The following is an 18,155-nucleotide window of genomic DNA, read 5'->3' as shown; positions in this document are numbered from 1 at the left end:
TTTAAAAATTAAAAAAAAAAAAAGTAAAAAAAGTAAAAAAAAAAATTTTTAATTTTTAAAAAGTAAAAAAAATTTAAAAATATAAATAAATAAATATTAAAAATAATAATTTTAAAAAATAAAAAACTTAAAAAATTTTTTAAAAAAGGTGAAAGAAGTCAGAGTGATGACATGGTCCACGTGTGGCCATTAAATCTCACGAAGTGTGTTATTTTCTCAGGAGCTAAGATGACCATAGAAGGCACTTCCTGAGTCCTTGCTGACCTGAGCTGGCTGCAGAAACACAAGGAAGGGACAATATGACTAACAGACCATGGGGGTGAAGAAGGGAGGTACAGAGATCTAAACCTTGCTCTCACTTAACATTTACACGACAGTTTCTGGCTCTGGTCTGCAGTCATTCATATCTGCAAATCTTCTTTTAGCCTTCATATCAGGAGAGGAGGGAGAGTAAGCATCTGTTTCCCCAGGTCAAACAGAACCTTGGTGATAGAAGGCTTCGCGCTCCATGGGAACTGACAGGCTCTTCAGTCAATGCAACTTTCCTTAGCTTTTGCTGCTGAGATAACCATGCCCTCTGGCACTACAGACAGGAAAGGCAAGGAAGACAGGAGATACAACTGAGGAACACAGCTGCAAGTCACTTCTTAAAGACTGGATCATTAACTAAGTGAACTTCTTACCACTGAAGCACTAGATCACCTAACCAGGATGTCGCTCCAGTTCCATGGCCTTTGAGAGATCCCAGGAGGCCAGTCATGCCAAATCCTTAATTCCACATTATGAAATCGTGCAGGTTTGTATTGAGTCAACATGGCCAAGTTGGAACTACACTCCCTGGAAACCTTCTCCCTGTGCAGTTCTGGGTTAGAGTTGGACAAAAGAGACGTAAGTGTGTGTGAGATTTGGGAGGTGGAAAGGAAGCAACAGCCATCATGCTCTGGTGGTCGTCAGGGTTCAAGGCAGCAAGAGACAGATGCACAGGTGTTGGTGGGCTCCAGTGTGTTCTAGCTCTTCTTTCTGCTCTGGGTTTCTTCCCAAATGCTATCTTTACTGACCAACTCGGATCCAAGACCACCAGATGCTTGATTGCAAACTCATAGGTGGTAGCTATAAATAGGCAACTACCCTTACACAGGCTCTTATGCCAGACCCCCCCTCCCAGTCCCGTGTGCCCCACTCGCAGTCCCACTCTGCCTGGCTTCTCGATTCCTCTGCCAGAAACAGCCTGTCCGCCCCCACTAGTGCTTCGGAGGGACGACTAGTGGCTTTTCCTTGATCCCTTTTCAGACCTTCATTTCCCCAGCTCCTCCCAAAATTGTGTAGTCTAATTCCTCTACTAAATGGCTTATTCCATAATATTCACAGCGGCTCTGCTCCTCTGACGGAACACTGATACATAAGCCAAGTACGGAGCAGAGAGCTTCGCCCTCGAGGACCCCGTAACTGACAAAACCCACCTTACATTTACAGCATGGCTTTAGCGTTTTCAAATCCTGTTCACATGATTTAATACTCAACCCTGAGAGGATTAAATAAGGAAACTGAGGTTCCGAGAAGTCAGGTGACCAAAGAACAACACAAAGACGCAAAAGCCACTTCGTGCCAATCTGTACCGGTGGGTAACCAAAATAACTCAACAGAACACGAAATGATTCAAACGATTCTCTGTCCAAGGATCAGAGACAGAAAAAGCTGAGGCAAGATCCAGCCACAAGGATTATTTTAGAGTGTTCTATAAAATTAACAGCTGCTAGAGGCCCCAGCGCTGCCTAGCCCCCCTCACTACTCAGCCATTTTCAATCCTCCCCATGTTTGAACAGGCCAGCAGAGTCTGCCAAGTTCTGTGTGAACACCTGGTCCTCCTTTCAGTCTAGGTGAAGGAGAATGGGAGCTTCACATGAGTTTAAACTTGCATCTGGGCATGAACGCACCTGAGCTGTTAGTAAAATTCTCCCCGACTCCTTCCCTTGAGGAACTTTGTCCTCTTTCCCCCAATTTTACTGTTTTCTATGCCCATTTTCTGCTCTTCCTTTGCCTTGTCCATCCTTTCTCCCCAACAAGGCCTTAAGCCTGCCCTTGATATTTACAGACACACTGCCAGATGCCATGGGTGGTACGGAGGTCTATGCCAGCTTCCCCAGTGAGGCCCAGTGAGGAGTACAGTTTGTTAGTTTGACTTGAACAAAAAAAGACTCTGAGTTCACATGCCCTTCAAGGAACAGACCCTTGACTCCATTGATCCAATATTTCATTCCTTCACTCAGCAGCTCTTTACAGCACACATACTGGGTGCAGAACCACATCATCAGGTGAGTCGATGAGCCGACACCTAGCCAGGTGTCAAAGTTAAAGACGATGGAACAGTGTGGCAGCCTCATAGAAAAGTGGGGGGAGGGATAAATTAGGAGTCTGCGATTAGCAGATACAAACTACTACATATAAAACAGATAAACAACCGAGTCCTACTGTACAGCACAGGGAACTATAGTCAATATCTTGTAATAACTTATAATAAAGAATGTGAAAAAGTTATATATGTATAACTGAATCACTTTTCTGTACACCAGAAACTAACGCAACACTGTAAATTAACTATACTCCAATAGAAAAAGAAAAAGGAGGGCTTCCCTGGTGGCGCAGTGGTTGAGAGTCCGCCTGCCGATGCAGGGGACACGGGTTCGTGCCCCGGTCCGGGAAGATCCCACATGCCGCAGAGCGGCTGGGCCCGTGAGCCATGGCCGCTGACCCTGTGCGTCCAGAGCCTGTGCTCTGCAACGGGAGAGGCCACAACAGTGAGAGGTCCGCATACCGCAAAAAAAAAAAAAAAAAAAAAAAAAAAGAAAAGAAAAGCTGGGAGGAGATGAGTCCTCCAACAATGAGAATCTTTTAAAATATTAAGTTAATAAATGACATGAGGGACTTAGGGAAGACAGAACCAGAAAAAATAGACATTCACTCAGGACATCAGGCTTAAACTCCTTTAGGTGACATTCCAGGCTCTTCACAATCTTACGACTCTCTCTCCAGCCTCAACCCTTTCCCTCTGAAGCCCCTACGACTTAACCCTCCATTCCAGCCACCAAAAAGTTTTCTTCACACGCAAGCTTTTGTAAACAGGTGTATTTACTCACGCTCTTCCCTCTGCCTGAAACAAATAACCCGTGCTTTCTCTACCAGACAAAGCCTACTGACGGCTCAGACTTAATGAAGGCCATCTTGTGGAAACCTTTCCTGATCCGGCCCCAGCCCCAAGCAGAGTTCAGAATGTGCCTACTGAGGGTCGACTCGGCATGGACACCGTGACCATCCCAGGCTCATTTGCTTGTCCGCCGCCCTCGCGGGACTGTGAGCTCCATGGCGGGGCAGAGGGCTCGCTGCTCATCACCACATTCCTAGCCCAGCAACGTGCTTGCGGATGCAATGGCTGGGATCACTCCTGTCTCAATGAACTTCTGCAAACTGGAATTTTAGAGCCAGAACTAATCTTTGGGCCATCATCTAAATGGGTTAACGGGAGTTACTTAAATCTCATTTGTATCAGGAATTGCCCCTCATTGATGAATTTTCAAAAAAGCTCTTCGATAAGCTCATCACAGAAAGTGAAAAGCATACGGTTTGAGCAACAGTAACGCACAGCATCATCAACCAAGAGACCAGTTCTCAGCACCCCAGGAAGTGATAACATCTCGATACTCCAAACCCCACATTTTGCCACATGCGTTTTATTATCACCCTTTGGGGCTAGAGAAGCCAACAACTTGGGTGCTTTGGATCCTTACAAAGGTTTCCCAATCCAGACAAAGCACTAAAGCCTAAAAGAAATGCATATACAGGTAGAGAGGACACAAGTAGTGATACAAACAGGTATGGAGAATTGTGTCAGCTGTCCCACCTTTTCTGCAAGAGCTCCTCTGTCTAAACTGGCCCAGAATGCTCTCCCTTTTCATTAAAGTTTCAGCATTTTTTTTCTAACAATCCTTAGACACTTCTGGGTTTTTTTTGGTTTTTTTGGCTGTGCTGCGCAGTCTGCAGTATCTTAGTTCCCCGACCAGGGATCGCACCTGTGACCCCTGCAGTGGAAGCTGGACCGCCAGGGGATCCCCCTTAGACACTTCTTCGAGGCCACCTCTTTTCCTGGGTATATGTCATGCCTCCACATAGAGACTGGCAGCTACAGGATTCGGGTCTGTGACTATGTCCTCATATGCCCGGAGCTCGAGACTAAAGCCTGGCACAGGGTGATTAATAAGGAGTAGTTACAACCCAGGCCAACAGCGAGACAAGGCACATGCTGCAGGCAGCAGCCCCCTGCCCCTTCCCGCAGACGTGGCCAGAGCTGGCCACTTATGAGAAGAGCGATGGCAAGAACCCAGCCACCAGGCACGTGAAGCCTGCACTGGAACCGAAGAAGTACGCTTCCCCACGCTGTGAGCCACTGACACGAAGCCCAGGAAGGAGCAGATGCCAGTCGGGGATGGGAGAGGCTGTGACGACCCCACAAAGGGAGGAAGGGGTGGAGGAGGTAGAGAGTGAACAGTGAGAAGCATGAGTCGTTTGTCTTCCACACGAGCTGGCAAGGAGAAAATGGAGAAAATCACATGAGGAAGAATGAGGACTTTCTCATCCCTGCCTTTTCACGTGTGGACTCCATTTCTCCTCCCCTACCCCATCCCGCCAACGTGTCTTAGAAATGAAGGCACCTGCAATCACTTCGGAAATACTACGGTAGTAACAGAAAAAGACAGTACGCACACAAACGAAAGATAGTGAGGACACACAGATAACCTCTGTCCCCTTTATGACTTAAGGCCCACAATACAGACTTTATATGTGTATTTCATACATGCGTTGTATATGTCATATACATTATACATGTACACATGAGATATACAGGTGTTTTCTAAACACATCATTTAATCATTCAATAACTCAAAGTCCTAAGACACTCGGGTAAACAAAAGCAGACCTGGCCCTGCTTTCATGGTGATTACAGTCTGGGGTGAGACAGACGCTCGACCTAGTAAACAGAGCATTATAAACCGATGGCCATGCTCTGAAAGAACGGGTCCAGCGAGAGCCCAGGACAAAGGAATGGACACAGCTGTGTACTTACCTTACAGGCAGCCGCCCCCCAGAACGCGTGCTCACCTCTCCCAGGAAGTGAGGCTTGAACTGGGCTCCAAAGAGTCAAACAAATAGAAGTAACTCCAAGACAATCTATAAACACGAGAGGGGCAACGTGTACGCAGATGACATAGTTGTTTCTAAGGGCATAGAGTGAGGGTTGCTTGGGAAGACTTCAAGCGGAGTCATCGAAACTTAATTATGGGCTTCTTTACCCTGAGGTCCAAATGGTGTCAATGAACGCCCTGGAGAGAACACAGAGCTTGCTTTACCATTGCCATTTCCGTAGGACCAAACATACCTTGCTGCGGGATAACTCCTGTTAGGCCTGTACAGGGGGGTACCACTGGGCAGTATATACCACCTTGCTGCCTCTGTGCCACCCCCGAGCTGTGGTAACAGAAGCACTGTCCCCAGTTACTTACAAGCTGGGTTCAACACTAAGCTTTCTGGGACTCATATTGATGTTCGGAAAAAACTTGTTTGCAGAATAAACTGTTATTAAAGTGGGACTCTGATGAACAGACCACATGATTGCATAAACCTTGTTCCCACAGAAGAAATTCCCCATCCTTCCTCTAAAACTTATGCGTCTCTTATTTGGTGATGGTCTTTTGAAGAGATGCTCTGATAAACTACCTAAGGGGAACATCAGCAATGGTTTTGTGAGCCATTTTCCTCTTAAGAAACCACCAACAATAGGATTATGGCCCGACTTATCACCTTAATTTAGCAGGCTAGCTTCCTGCGGGCCCCAGCAGACCTCGCCAGCCTCACGCGTGTGGGTTCTTAGCTTCTCTGTGGGTGCCGGCAATGCTGCTGACAACTTTCAGGGTGATTCTGATCCCGTTCTTCCAACCTCCCTGACCCAGAGTTTGATACCCACACTCCCTGAGGTCTCTCTTACTGTTCCAGCTTCAGTCAGCGAATCCCCAAATGGAACACCATCCCGCGCACGCTGATTCACGCCCGCCTCTGAGAAACGGTGCCGGCCATTTTCCTACCTGAAACGCTTTTCCTACTCTTGGCTCAAACCGCCTTCCAGACCCACGTGCTCCACGGAGCCTTACGATAAAGCAGCTCCCGGCCTGTTTCATCCCTATGATTCTGACAGCTCCATACGCACAGCTATCCCATAATGCATCCACTCAGATGTTTAAAAAAGCACCAACAACCCATCCTGCTGTTCAGTTGTAACTGGTTCGGTTTCCATTTTGGACCCCATTTCCTAATTCCTTTGTCCTCTTTCACAGTGTCAGAAACATGGTAAAGGGTCTCTAAATGCTGCTGAAGTACTAAAAAATAAGGCCACAAGGAAAAGCAGGAACGTCATATATCAATAGTTGGGCACAGCGTATTTATTCGCAACTGTGTTCACTTCGACCAGCGTGACCGAGTGCCTGCCACGGTACTATGGTCTTAACTTGGAACATACTGTATGGATTTCCCAATCAAAGATGATGGACTATAATGCGTTCTAATAAATAAGAAAATATATGGATGTGCCAGCCTTCAGAAAATGGAAAACATGAACAGCTGCGCCAAAAGTGGTTTGGGTTTGCTTTTTTTAAACTCCTCACTGCAGCATAAGCCGATAGCACCACACTGGACAGACACCAGATCAGCCAACATTCTGTTCTGAGGACATCCTAGAGGGGCAGTGCAGTTATAAAGCACTATCCACCCCTTGGCCCCCAGAACAGCATATGACAGCAAGCCACCTCAAATGCAGTGGAGAATTCACTCCCAGAGTGTTCTCGATGAGCCCCCAGAAGACCCACGTCCAAGACATGGGTCAAAACCAGCATCCACACGTGCACCTCAAAGTAGCCAGAGGGCTGGGCAGCAGCCGGCATGCAGTAAGGACTGAGCTCATAACACACAACCAACAGCATGGAGGTGTTCCAGAATGTTTCCTTTTCACTGTGAATGTATCCAACATCACTTGCGCCCTCCCCTTTCGGGCTAAGAGAATGAAAAGGAAGGAAGTCCCCAAATGCTAGAACACATCGCTTAGCCGATTAAGGCTACTGATGGGCAACGTCGGAATTTCAACTCTCCTACTCTACAGGAAGGCGGAAACTCCAAAGTGGTGTCAACGTTTGGACCCAGCGAAAGGTGTCCGTGTCTCTTCTCGCTGTGGTTTGGGGTGTCAGGAAAAGGAGAACCATGGTGCATAACTGTCTACTGGTTCGACGTGAGAGCTGAATGGGGAAGAAAACACAAGTCACATTGCTGAGGGCTGAAACTGGATTACTCAACCGCAACTTACTTGTGGCTGATATCCTCAACGAAACTTACTTAAAAAAAAAAAAAATCAGTAATAAGGAACAGTCTGCCATCTAGAAACGCTTTATTGGTTTTACTGTTTTTGTGATTTTTTTCCCAGAGGTCCATCAAAAAATGCAGTTAGTGGTGGGGATACCTCGGTAACCTAGAGTACTGTGAGGAAAGACGCCAGTTTCACCACACGGGATGGGCTAGGAGGAGGAAGCAGTTGCTGCTGCAGTGACAGAACAGCAAACAGCTCCCAGAGCCCTCAGAGGCACCAAAGCCCCGTTGCAGAGAGGTGCCAGGCAGATGAGACAGAAGGCGCAGGCTGCACACAGGAGTGCTGGGCAAGATGGGCGAGGAGCCAGGGCTGGACCAAGCGGCCCATCTGGACCACAGCAGGGATCAGCATGAACTCAAAGAATTCTGGAGATGGAAGGGGGCCTTGGGATCAGCTAGCCCAGCCCCTTACCTTACAGAGGCTAAGAGCTATTCAGCAACTTGTTCAAGGTCACAAAACTAGTGAGTGGAAGATCAAGGGTCAGAATCCCAGCCTCCTGTTTTAAAAGACAAGGACACAAATGTTATCACATCTTAACTGACTGTATCAATCCCTTTCTATGTTTTCCAACATGTATTTGAATATCTGTACTAAGACAGAGAGCAGTCTAGTGTATTGCGGTTATGAGCCCAGACTCTGCAACCAGGCCATCTGGGCTTGAACCCAAGCAGCTGGACCACTTGTGTGACTTTGAACAAGTTACTTCACCTCTCTATGACTCAGTTTTCTCTTCTATCAAATGGAGGTCCTAACAGTACCTACCTCATGGGGTTATGAAGCCTACTAAATGAGTTAATATATAGAAAATGCAGGGCCTGGCACCAAATAAGTGTTATATAAAAGATAGGAAGGAATTTTTTTTAATTTATTAATTTATTTATTTTTGGCTGCGTTGGGTCTTCGTCGTTGGGTCTTCATTGCTGTGTGCAGGCTTTCTCTAGCTGCAGCAAGTGGGGTCTACCCTTCATTGCGGTGCCCGGGCTTCTCATTGCCGTGGCTTCTCTTGTTGCGAAGCACAGGCTCTAGGTGCGAGGGCTTCAGCAGTTGTGGCACACGGGCTGAGTAGTTGTGGCTCGCAGGCTCTAGAGCTCAGGCTCAGTAGTTGTGGTGCACGGGCTTAGTTGCTCTCCGGCATGTGGGATCTTCCCAGACCAGGGATCAAATCCGTGTCCCCTGCATTGGCAGGCGGGTTCTTAACCACTGCGCCACCAGAAAGTCCCAGGAAGGAATTTCTTAAGGAGGAAATAATCCTCATGTTGGCTCCTCCCCGGCCTACCTGCTCCCAACCCCCATTCATCCTAGTCACAGGTTAAGACCTTTTCCCTACAACACCTGGGACTAATGCTTCTAAAACGTCACTGCTTAGTCTCCTAATCCCTTCGGCCAGACCCAGTCAGATGTTAAATTGGCCAAAATGACATGAGAGGTGAAATCTTTGGCTACTACTCACCCAGCCTACTACCCCTCGGATAGGCACTTCCAAGACCCTGGACTCAGAAGTTACCTCTTTTGACCCTCACCTCCTACCTTTCTGGCCCACCCACTCCCTTGTGCCTCTGAATCTGCTTTTTTACCCTCATCCTGTCCTCCAGGCCCTCAAACCTTCTGCGACTCACCAGGCCTTCCAGCCTCTCAGCTGCCTGTCCCACCTGGACTCCTTGGCCAACTGTCTCCATGATGCTGTCAGAGCTTTCTACAGATTCCCGCACCCCTCCTCTCACGGCAAGATCACACCATGTCCCTGCCTTGTTCCCCGGATGCTGAACCTGGTGGAAGAAAGTCATGAAACCAGGCTGAGTACCTCCACTACAGACCTAAGCTAGCCCCACCCTTCATGGCTAACTGACCGCCTACCACATTCCCACAGAGCCCAGCCCGTCCCACTCTCCTCTAGTTCTGACGCTCTGAACATGGCCTTTGCCTCAAAATTCACCAAGGAAGCCCAGGCCACCACATAACCCATGTGTGAAGCACTCTACCAGACAAGCGTTTCTCAAAATTTAGCACTCGAATCCCCTGGGGATATGGTTAAACCACAGACTCTGATTCAGCAGACTGGACTGGGCCCTGAGATTTTTCCCAGGTGCTGCCGACGATGTTAGTCCCCAGACCCCACTCTGAGTAGGAAAGTTCGAGGGATTTACATACGTGAAGTTTAATGTGCGCATTTTCCTAGACACATTATTTTTAATCTTCATGACAAACCTGCAAGAGAAGTAACAGTCCCTTTTTACGTGTGCAGAAAATAAGGTTCCAGGAGGTTAAGAAACCTGTCCAGTTTCACAGTGCTGAAGGGTAGGACTCAAATGGAGGGCTGATTCCAAAGCCTGAGCCCTATTTTTTCTCTCCATATGTGATTTTGAAGAGCAGAAACAGTTTAGAAACACACAGGTCATGGTTTATTTGTAATATAAACTACTGAAATCTTAGCTGATGAAGATGGGAGAAAGATGGGTGATAAAACTGCCCCGGAGTCCCCGTGCTGGAGATTCCAACTGACAGCTGAAGGCCTCAGTGCAGCTGTCAGGGAGAAGGTTAATTCCACCAATCAACGTGGACGAGGACACCCAGAGGAACATGGGGGAAACTTTCAAAAATGTATACAGAGAATGAAAGGGAACATATAGATGACCTCCAGCTGATATGTCCGGGGATTCTGTGGCCACTCGCAGGGCTAAAAACGCGGACAGCACTGCAGAAACCACGTGTCCTACAGCACACGGCTCCTGCCCTATCCCCCTCCACCTCTCCCTTCCATCCTCTCCACAGCCTCCAAATCCAAGGCTTCCCTTTCTCTCTCTGGTTTTCGTGCAGCATTTGACTATTCCCTCTTTAACAAATCTACCTACATCCATCTCTGCTTGGCTTCTGATAGAGTGATCTCCTGGTTCTTCTGCCATCCCTGTGACTACTCCTTCTAGAACTCTCCCATTTCCTGTCCCCCAACTACAGGCATTCCCATGAACTCGCTCTTGACCCTCGCCTCCATCATCCAGGTGGTGCTGCACCTTCCGGGGATACCATCCACCACACATCTAGTGCATCCTGTCCCACCGGTGGAGGGCAGATCTGAGTTGGCTCTGTTCGCTGCAGAATCCCCAGGACTCAGAACAATGCTTGGCCTAGAGCTGCAGGCACTCTCTCAATATCTGCTGAATAAATAGATGAGCTACTCGCCATGTCACTGAGCTTCTCATCTTCAATCTGCTCATCCTAAGGCCAGGCTGGGGTTCAGGGGCTGTGGTTCCCCAAGTAAGAGACAGAACTGTCAATTTCCAGCCAATCACAGCACACATAGGAAATGGGACTAGCTGTATGGCTCTCAGGGTAGACAGGGCTTCAGGTTTCAAGGCTGCTCTGATATGTGGGCTCCAGGGTCTGAGGGTGTCAGTTGTCCCAGTCAGTGCTTTTGAGATCTTGGAATATTTTCCTCCACACCAACTGTAGTCTTTGTGAAGCAACAGAATGAGACCCAGTAATTAACCCTGACACACCTACAACCCACCTGAACCCCATGTGGGTCCCTTACCATGGCTCACAAGCTGGGAGGTTCTAGCCCAGTCCAGCCCTAAGTAAGAACAAGGAAGTAACAAGATTATTAGTATGTTCTTGGCTTGATGTCACTTTTAAGGTCTGAGAAGTGACCCATCTGTCTGCATTACTGCCTCTATTTCAGTAGCATTCCAAGGTAGCACCCATCCTGAAATGTGCCTTGAACCCTTACGCTCAATTCTGTTCTCCACGGTTCTAAGCCAAATTTATCCTAGACAGTGCGACAGTGGCCAAACACTGTTTCCCCATTCCCCTGAAATACCCTGAGGGATGCAAATGCTTTCACATTCGGCACTTATAAAGGTGCAAAGCAGGATGCAATTAAGGTCCCCAAACATCACACTTAAACTTGAATCGGGCTGCTTAGTGACTGCCTAATCCTGCACAAACACACAGGGAGTGTTGTGGAGAAATCAGCCTTTGAAGAACACAAATGTGCCCACGGCGCCAGCATCTCTAGTCTCCTGGAAATAGCATTGCTGGTCCACGACAGTGTTAACTACTGGGTCTAATTCTGTTGCTTCGCAAAGACTACAGTTGGTGTGGAGGAAAATATTCCAAGATCTCAAAAGCACTGACTGTGCCAACAGCAGTGCTTTGCCTTTTCCAGAAGATAAACTACAGAGAATTTTTGCCGGTTCAAGTTATTTTCCCAAAGCGAAGGGTCAAAGGGCCTTGCTACCCTGCCTTTAAGAAACCAAGGCAATTAAACAGAATAGCTATGAACTGCCCTGACAGCTCCCCCCAACTTCATTCGATAAAGTGAGACGCAGACACGCTGACAGACAAGCACACACCTTATTTAACGGCCAGACACTGCACTAGTATGGAAATGTACGTTCAACCTGTGGGGTAGAAATCAGCTCAGCGGCTCGGCACAGAAACAAAATAGACATACAAATGCCGACTAGCACGACTACCTTGTAAGGAATGATCACTGACGACTAGAGTTCCTATTCAGCAGGCTAATAAGAATAATTACAGCCGGGGCAGGCATTAATCAGCTTGGCAGATACAGGAATTCTGTTAACAAGGCTAAAATGAGAGCCGAGCACTCTCTGAAGTCCACAGCACTTCAAAGACGGTTGCGCTGGATGGATTGACTGGGGTTCCTCCTGCCAGCCTTTCTCCTCCAGCGCTTTCTGGAGGAAGCTGCAATTTGGTCCCTTTCCTCAGAGCAGGGGTGGTGACGCCTTAGGGGTTGCAGAGCTGTCACATCTATGAGGTGCATCCTGGCACTGCCCCTCCCTTCCGGAATCGTGCCTGGGCTGCACTCATTCCTTCCTCTTTTTAACCGCACTTTTGCTTTCAAACCAGTATTATACTTTTTCGTCTACACTCATCTTGAGTGATACACAAAATAAGACGATGGCGAACATCGGTCAATCTTTCCTTAGTTGAGACCAAATTTGGGTCCCGTGATCAAATTCTGGCTCAGCCATGGAGTAGCTGTATGATTCTGGACAAGTTATTTAACTTTTCTGGGTGTCGGTTTCCTCATCTGTAATATGGAGAAAATAGCAGTACCTTTCTCAAAATGTTGCCGTGAGAATTCAATAAGAAAATGTCCGTAAGAGCCTGATGCTGGGCATGCACACTATAAATAGCAGCTGTTATTACTCTGTGCCTGTTAGGTGCAGAGCCCTGTGTAGAAGCTATGAGAAAAGACCAAACAAAATATTCAGTATACGGACACATGTACCTTATCTATGAGTGGCTGTGCCTGGGCAGTGGGCGGGTGGGCACATTCATCCTTTTACCTTATATCCTTTATAAGTGACACCGAGACTGCAAGCTGTCCCCCAGATCTGTTCTTCTCTTCTTCTACAGTAGCCAGCACACGGCTCCCACATTCCTCTGCATTTCCCGGCTTCCCTTGCAGTTAGTGTGGCCTGGACTAAATCCTCTGCCATGGAATGTGTGCAGAAGTGATGGGGGCCACTGCCGAGCTTAGCCCAGGAAGACTACATGCTCTTTCCCCTTTACAGGGCTGGAAGGGCGACGGTGACAACCCAAGTGATCTTAGAAACTAGGGGCTGGGGCTTCCCTGGTGGCGCGGTGGTTGAGAATCTGCCTGCCAATGCAGGGGACACGGGTTCGAGCCCTGGTCTGGGAAGATCCCACATGCCACGGAGCAACTGGGCCCGTAAGCCACAACTGGAGAAAGCCCTCGCACAGAAACGAAGACCCAACACAGCCATACATACATACATACATACATACATAAATTTAAGGGGAAAAAAAAAGAAACTAGGGGCTGAAGACAGCAGAACTGCCCATCAGCCTGGGAGCCAGAATGCCTGTGTGCAACAGTGATCAGACCCAACCATTTCATCCGAAACATCCCCAAGAAGAGTTAGGAAAGACACTTCCATTGTTTGAACCACTGTTCTTTGATTCCATTTGTTAGAGCAATTTAGCCTACCCAATACAATAATACATTACCCTTCTATGTTATTTGGATTTTAAAACATAGAGGTAATGTTTTTGTTGTTTAAAAACTACTTCGATGGATTTCCAAGTATTTTTTTTAAAAGACACACATTAAGAGAGTATCTTAGTGACTTCCCTGGTGGTCCAGTGGTTAAGACTCCACGCTCCCAATGCAGGGGGCCCGGGTTCGATCCCTGGTCAGGGAACTAGATCCCACATGCCGCAACTAAGGCCCGGCACAGCCAAATAAATAAATAAATTTTTTTTAAAAAAAAGAGAGAGAGAGAACCTTCATCCCCCTCCACAATCTTCATACCTTCCTCTCTAATTCATGCTCCACGCTAGGACTGGCCTCCTCAAACACATCACCACGTTGTATCAATCTCACCCTGCAAATTTTCAATGGCAACCCATGACCCACAGAAAAATGATATACACGCGCATTCATTCAGTCAGCCAATATTTATGAAACACCTACTCTGTGCCAGACACTCGATTAGTAAGAGGAATACTATAGTGAACAATACCAACCTGGTCCCTGCCCCATGGGATATAATCAGGGTGAGGATTTAGACCAGGAACAGATAATCATATACAGAGAGATAAAGAAGTGCTCTGATGGGAGAAGCACAGGCTGTGTGGCAGCACCCACAGGCCAACAAGCCCACCCACATAGTGAAGACTTCAGCACTGCAAGAATAGCCTTCAGAATCCATCCCAGACCCACTTTTCCAGTTTGCCCTCCTAGTATCCCTCCTCCCACCTTCACTTACATGGAACTTACATGCCCTTTTTGAATGAACCAGGCACTTTCATCCACACTGGATGCCCTTCCCCAGAGCCTGGAAGGCTCTTCCATCCTTTCTTTCAAAATACTAATTATCCTCAAGGCTCAGCTCAAATGTCATCTCTTCAGCAAAGTCAACCCTGACCCCAAGTCAAAATTAACCATGCTGTTCCTTGCTTCCTACCAGCACTTGGTTGTATGTCAGGTATTTCATTCCGGCTTGTAGTTGGCTGCTCTATTAACTGTCTGCCCACCCCCACTGACCACTCAGTGAGACACTGGGTCTTGATCATTTGTCTGGGACACTCTTACGGACACACTGGGCATTCAAGAAATGCTGTATTAAATGGATGGATGAGACGAGTCAGACATGGGCAATGGAAGTGAAAACCTGCTTTATGAAGCTGAGTGGGTTCTGTTGTGACTGTGATAGGTACACTCATTTGGGGAAGCTTTATGGAGGAAGTAGTTTTAGGGGGAAAAGGAAATACACAGGTAAGAGGAGAGAAGCGGGAGAGGCATTCCCAGGTCATGGGAAATGGAAAGGCCAGAAGATTCACATACATTCTATGTAAAGGATAGCAAACAGCTTCCTTAGAATGAAGCATCTGAATCAGACAGAAGACTAGAGGGGAGAGAATACAAGGGGCAGAACATCCTCAGAAGGAAATCATAAGGGACTCATGAGCTAAGGTGGGACCTCCAGAAACGATCCTTCGGGAAAACGATGAACTTAGAAGGGAGGCTGGAGGAAAAAGTCAAACAGGTACAGATGTCAGATCTGTGTGGGGAGCTGTCAGAACTCGAGCTAGGACAGTAACTTTAGATACGGGAAGGACAGGGAAGACGCTCGAGTCTGCACTATGGGAAAAGGAACAGAGTTGGGCGACAGTGTGAACATAGAGGTCAAAGAGAGTGACAGCAAGATTATGCCCAGGTTGCAATACAAGAGCAAAGATGATCTAGCATATCAACAGATTGGGTTTCAGGAATCAGTACAGTGCTAGAGTAGTGGTACCACAGGGAGGGCCTCCCGGAGGTCACACGGAAGCCACACCAAGTGAGATTCGGTACAGCAAGCTATCAGGTGAACATGAAGTTCAGGGACTGTTAGGGGACAAGGCATTGGCTGGTGACACCACACACACTGCCTGTGTGTAGTTGACATGAGATGTCCAGCCAGGGCAGGATGTACTGGAATACCTCCGAGACTTCCCCAAGCTGTACTTTCCCCACTTCTATTTTTGCTTTTGCTGGTCTCTCTTTGCCCCCTCTCCCTTTTTCTCCCTCACCATAGTTACTCACGGACATTCTTTTAAATTTCTACCTGGCCTCGCCCTCTTAACTAGTACAGGGGCTGTGAATTGCACAACTTTAGGGAGGGCCATTCACACAGAGGACGAAGCGAACAGCAGCTCCTAGAGTTGTGCACTCAGTGCACGATCTGTGCAACTAGTAGCCGTGGCCCTGCTTGACCCAGACACATCAGCCAATTATGTAATGGGTGTGGACTACCACCAGCAGTGTGCAACAAACGGAAAACTTACAAGGGCCCCAGAGTGAAAGGAAGAGAATAAAAGCACTAGGACCACAGAAGAGATGCTACAAAATTAGGTGAAAGATCTGGAAGCTTTCTGCACCTGGCTGCAGCTAAAGCAATGTGTCTGGGTGAGCTCTTTTAGGGACGGAGTTCCAGAAAACCCCTCAGACATGAAGGAAAAAAACACAGTAGCAGCTAGAAAGCCTGCCCCCCCCCCCCCCCCCCCGCACCAGCAGCAGGAGTCATGGGAGTTGGGACAGTGTGCAGCCTGGTGCCAGCTGGACGGGAGTGGCTGTGGAAGGTCTCCACTGGGACCCTCTGACCGTAAGTGCAGAGTAGTCATTTACCCTGGGTGCAGCTGGGACAGACACCACACACCATGTGCTTTATAAAAGATTCAGCTCTGCCTTCTCTAGCGGTGTGGAAGAGAACCCCTGGTCAGGTCACAGAATTCCTTCTGTTCTGGTTGACACTGACCAAAGGGCTTCAGGAAGAGCAAAGCTTTTAAGAGTCAGCCTTCCTGATCCATGGTGGGCACTTAATCAGCAGATTATTTCTGTGGCTGATAACTACTTGGTTATATTAATATAACCATATTACACGATGTGAAGATGGTGTCTGTGTGTATGGGTGAACGGAAGATGGAGAGGGGAAAAAAAAAATCACACCAAAGATTCCTTGGGTTGGGGGAGGGCGCTGGGCCAAATAATCTAGAGGCACCAAGGTTGAGAGAGGGTGGAAAACAGGGGACAGTAAGGGAGGAAAAGTAACAGGTAGGAAAAGTTGAAGAAGCCAAGGTTCCCAGGTCTTTGTGTGCAAATATGCAGCGAGGCAGCTTCAGAGGAGCTGAAGGAGAAGACTGAGGCAGAAGAGCTAGCCACAACTAACATGACAGAGGGACCCGCGCACCGATTTTTACTGTAGCGCTCGGGGCCACCCGGTGACCTTCGCAGAAGGAAGTTGGCGGATCCTCTCGCTTCCCTGGAAAGGCAGCCCGGCGCGGGGGAGTGTGTGTGGAGTGCGGTTCGGCCGGTCTCGGCCATGGCGGGGCAGATCAAAGCCGCGGATTTCCGCTCCCGAGCCGGGGACGCGGGCCGGGACCGCAGGCACCTTCCGGGCCGGGAGTTCAAGGTGAGCCGGCCGCGGGCGGCTAACAGGTAGGGAGGGCCCGGGGAAGCCGGCCTGGGGCCACTCCCCCCCGCACATGTGCGGGCGAGGCTCGGCCTGGAGCACGGCGACTCGCACCCCGCGCGATTCGCGCCCGCTCCCCGCCGGGCCCCGCCGCCCGCGGATCCCGGCCCGCTCTCCCGGGAGTGGCCCCGGCACCGTCGGCGCCCCAGGCCGCGCGCGGCAGCCGCGCCCCACAGGTCCCCCCGCGCCTGGCCGAGCCCCCCGCGCCCCGCCGGGCCCCGCGCGCACTCACCCAGCGACAGGAGCGCCAGCAGCAGAGGCCTCGGCGCCAGGCGCCCCATGCTCGCCGGGCGGGAGCGACTCTCCCCCTCCTCCTCCTTTCCCGCCGCCTCTCCTCCTCCTCCTCCTCCAGCTCCGGCTGCTCCAGAGTCAGCGCTCCTCCGCCTGGGCCGCGCGCCTGCTCCGCTCTCCTCGCGAGCCGAGAAATCCCAGCGCTGGGGCCGACGTGCGCCCCTCGCTCCGCTCCCGCCCGCCCGCCTCCGCCCTCCTCCTCCAGCCGGCCGGGCACCGGGAGCCGGGCGCCAGGGCCGCCCCGCCGAGCCGAGCGTGTAGCCCCGACCGCTTCCCGAAAGCAGGAGGGAGGAACCGCAGCGCTCGCCCGCCCGCGCCTCCCATCCGGCGCTTTGCCAGCAACAAACACAAACTTTCCCAAGCCCCTCCCCGCTCCAGGTAACAGAGGCAGGGCCGGGGCCACCCGCTTAAAGGGGAGGAGACGTCGAAGCCCACCCAGCTCCCCCCTCGGGGCCCCCGCCCCGCGGCAAACTTTCCTCCGACCTTTAAAAGTTGGCCTTAGAAAGACTCATCTGGAAATCCCATCGCTTGAGCTCCATTCCGAGCCACCCCGCGTTCCACCACTCTGGAGTCACCCACGCGGGGCTCCAATTCCCTCAGCTAACTCCCCGCACCTTCACCCACTTGTCCTGAACTAAGCACCCCACCAACCAGCCGCTTGGACCTGGCTAAATATTATTCAGATATGACTGAAAGAGATGTAAGGACTTTCTTTGTTTTTAAATATTTCTTTATTTACTTTAGTTATTTATTTGGTTGCACCAGGTCTTAGTTGCAGCAGGCAGGCTTCTTAGTTGAGGCATGCATGTGGGATCTAGTTCCCTCACCAGGGACTGAACCTGGGTCCCCTGCATCGGGAGTGCGGAGTCTTAACCCCTGTGCCACCAGGGAAGTCCTGAGAG

The 18,155-nt window shown here is 49.4% G+C and overlaps 1 protein-coding gene across 1 annotated transcript in view; it reads right to left on the bottom strand.

The window, feature by feature from the left end:
- Positions 1 to 17,441, bottom strand: part of PTGFRN (prostaglandin F2 receptor inhibitor) — an 85,736-nt gene extending 68,295 nt beyond the window's left edge. Inside the window, exon 1 of the mRNA XM_060027780.1 lies at positions 17,195 to 17,441. Coding sequence (XP_059883763.1) covers positions 17,195 to 17,243 — 49 coding nt within the window. The 5' untranslated portion in view covers positions 17,244 to 17,441. The remainder of the gene's footprint in view (positions 1 to 17,194) is intronic.
- Between the last annotated feature and the right edge of the window lie 714 nt (positions 17,442 to 18,155).

This window comes from Delphinus delphis, chromosome 1, assembly GCF_949987515.2.
Source record: "Delphinus delphis chromosome 1, mDelDel1.2, whole genome shotgun sequence".
NCBI lineage: Eukaryota > Metazoa > Chordata > Mammalia > Artiodactyla > Delphinidae > Delphinus > Delphinus delphis.
The sequence above is the reverse complement of the archived record's forward strand: the minus strand, read 5'-3'. Positions and strand labels throughout refer to the sequence as shown.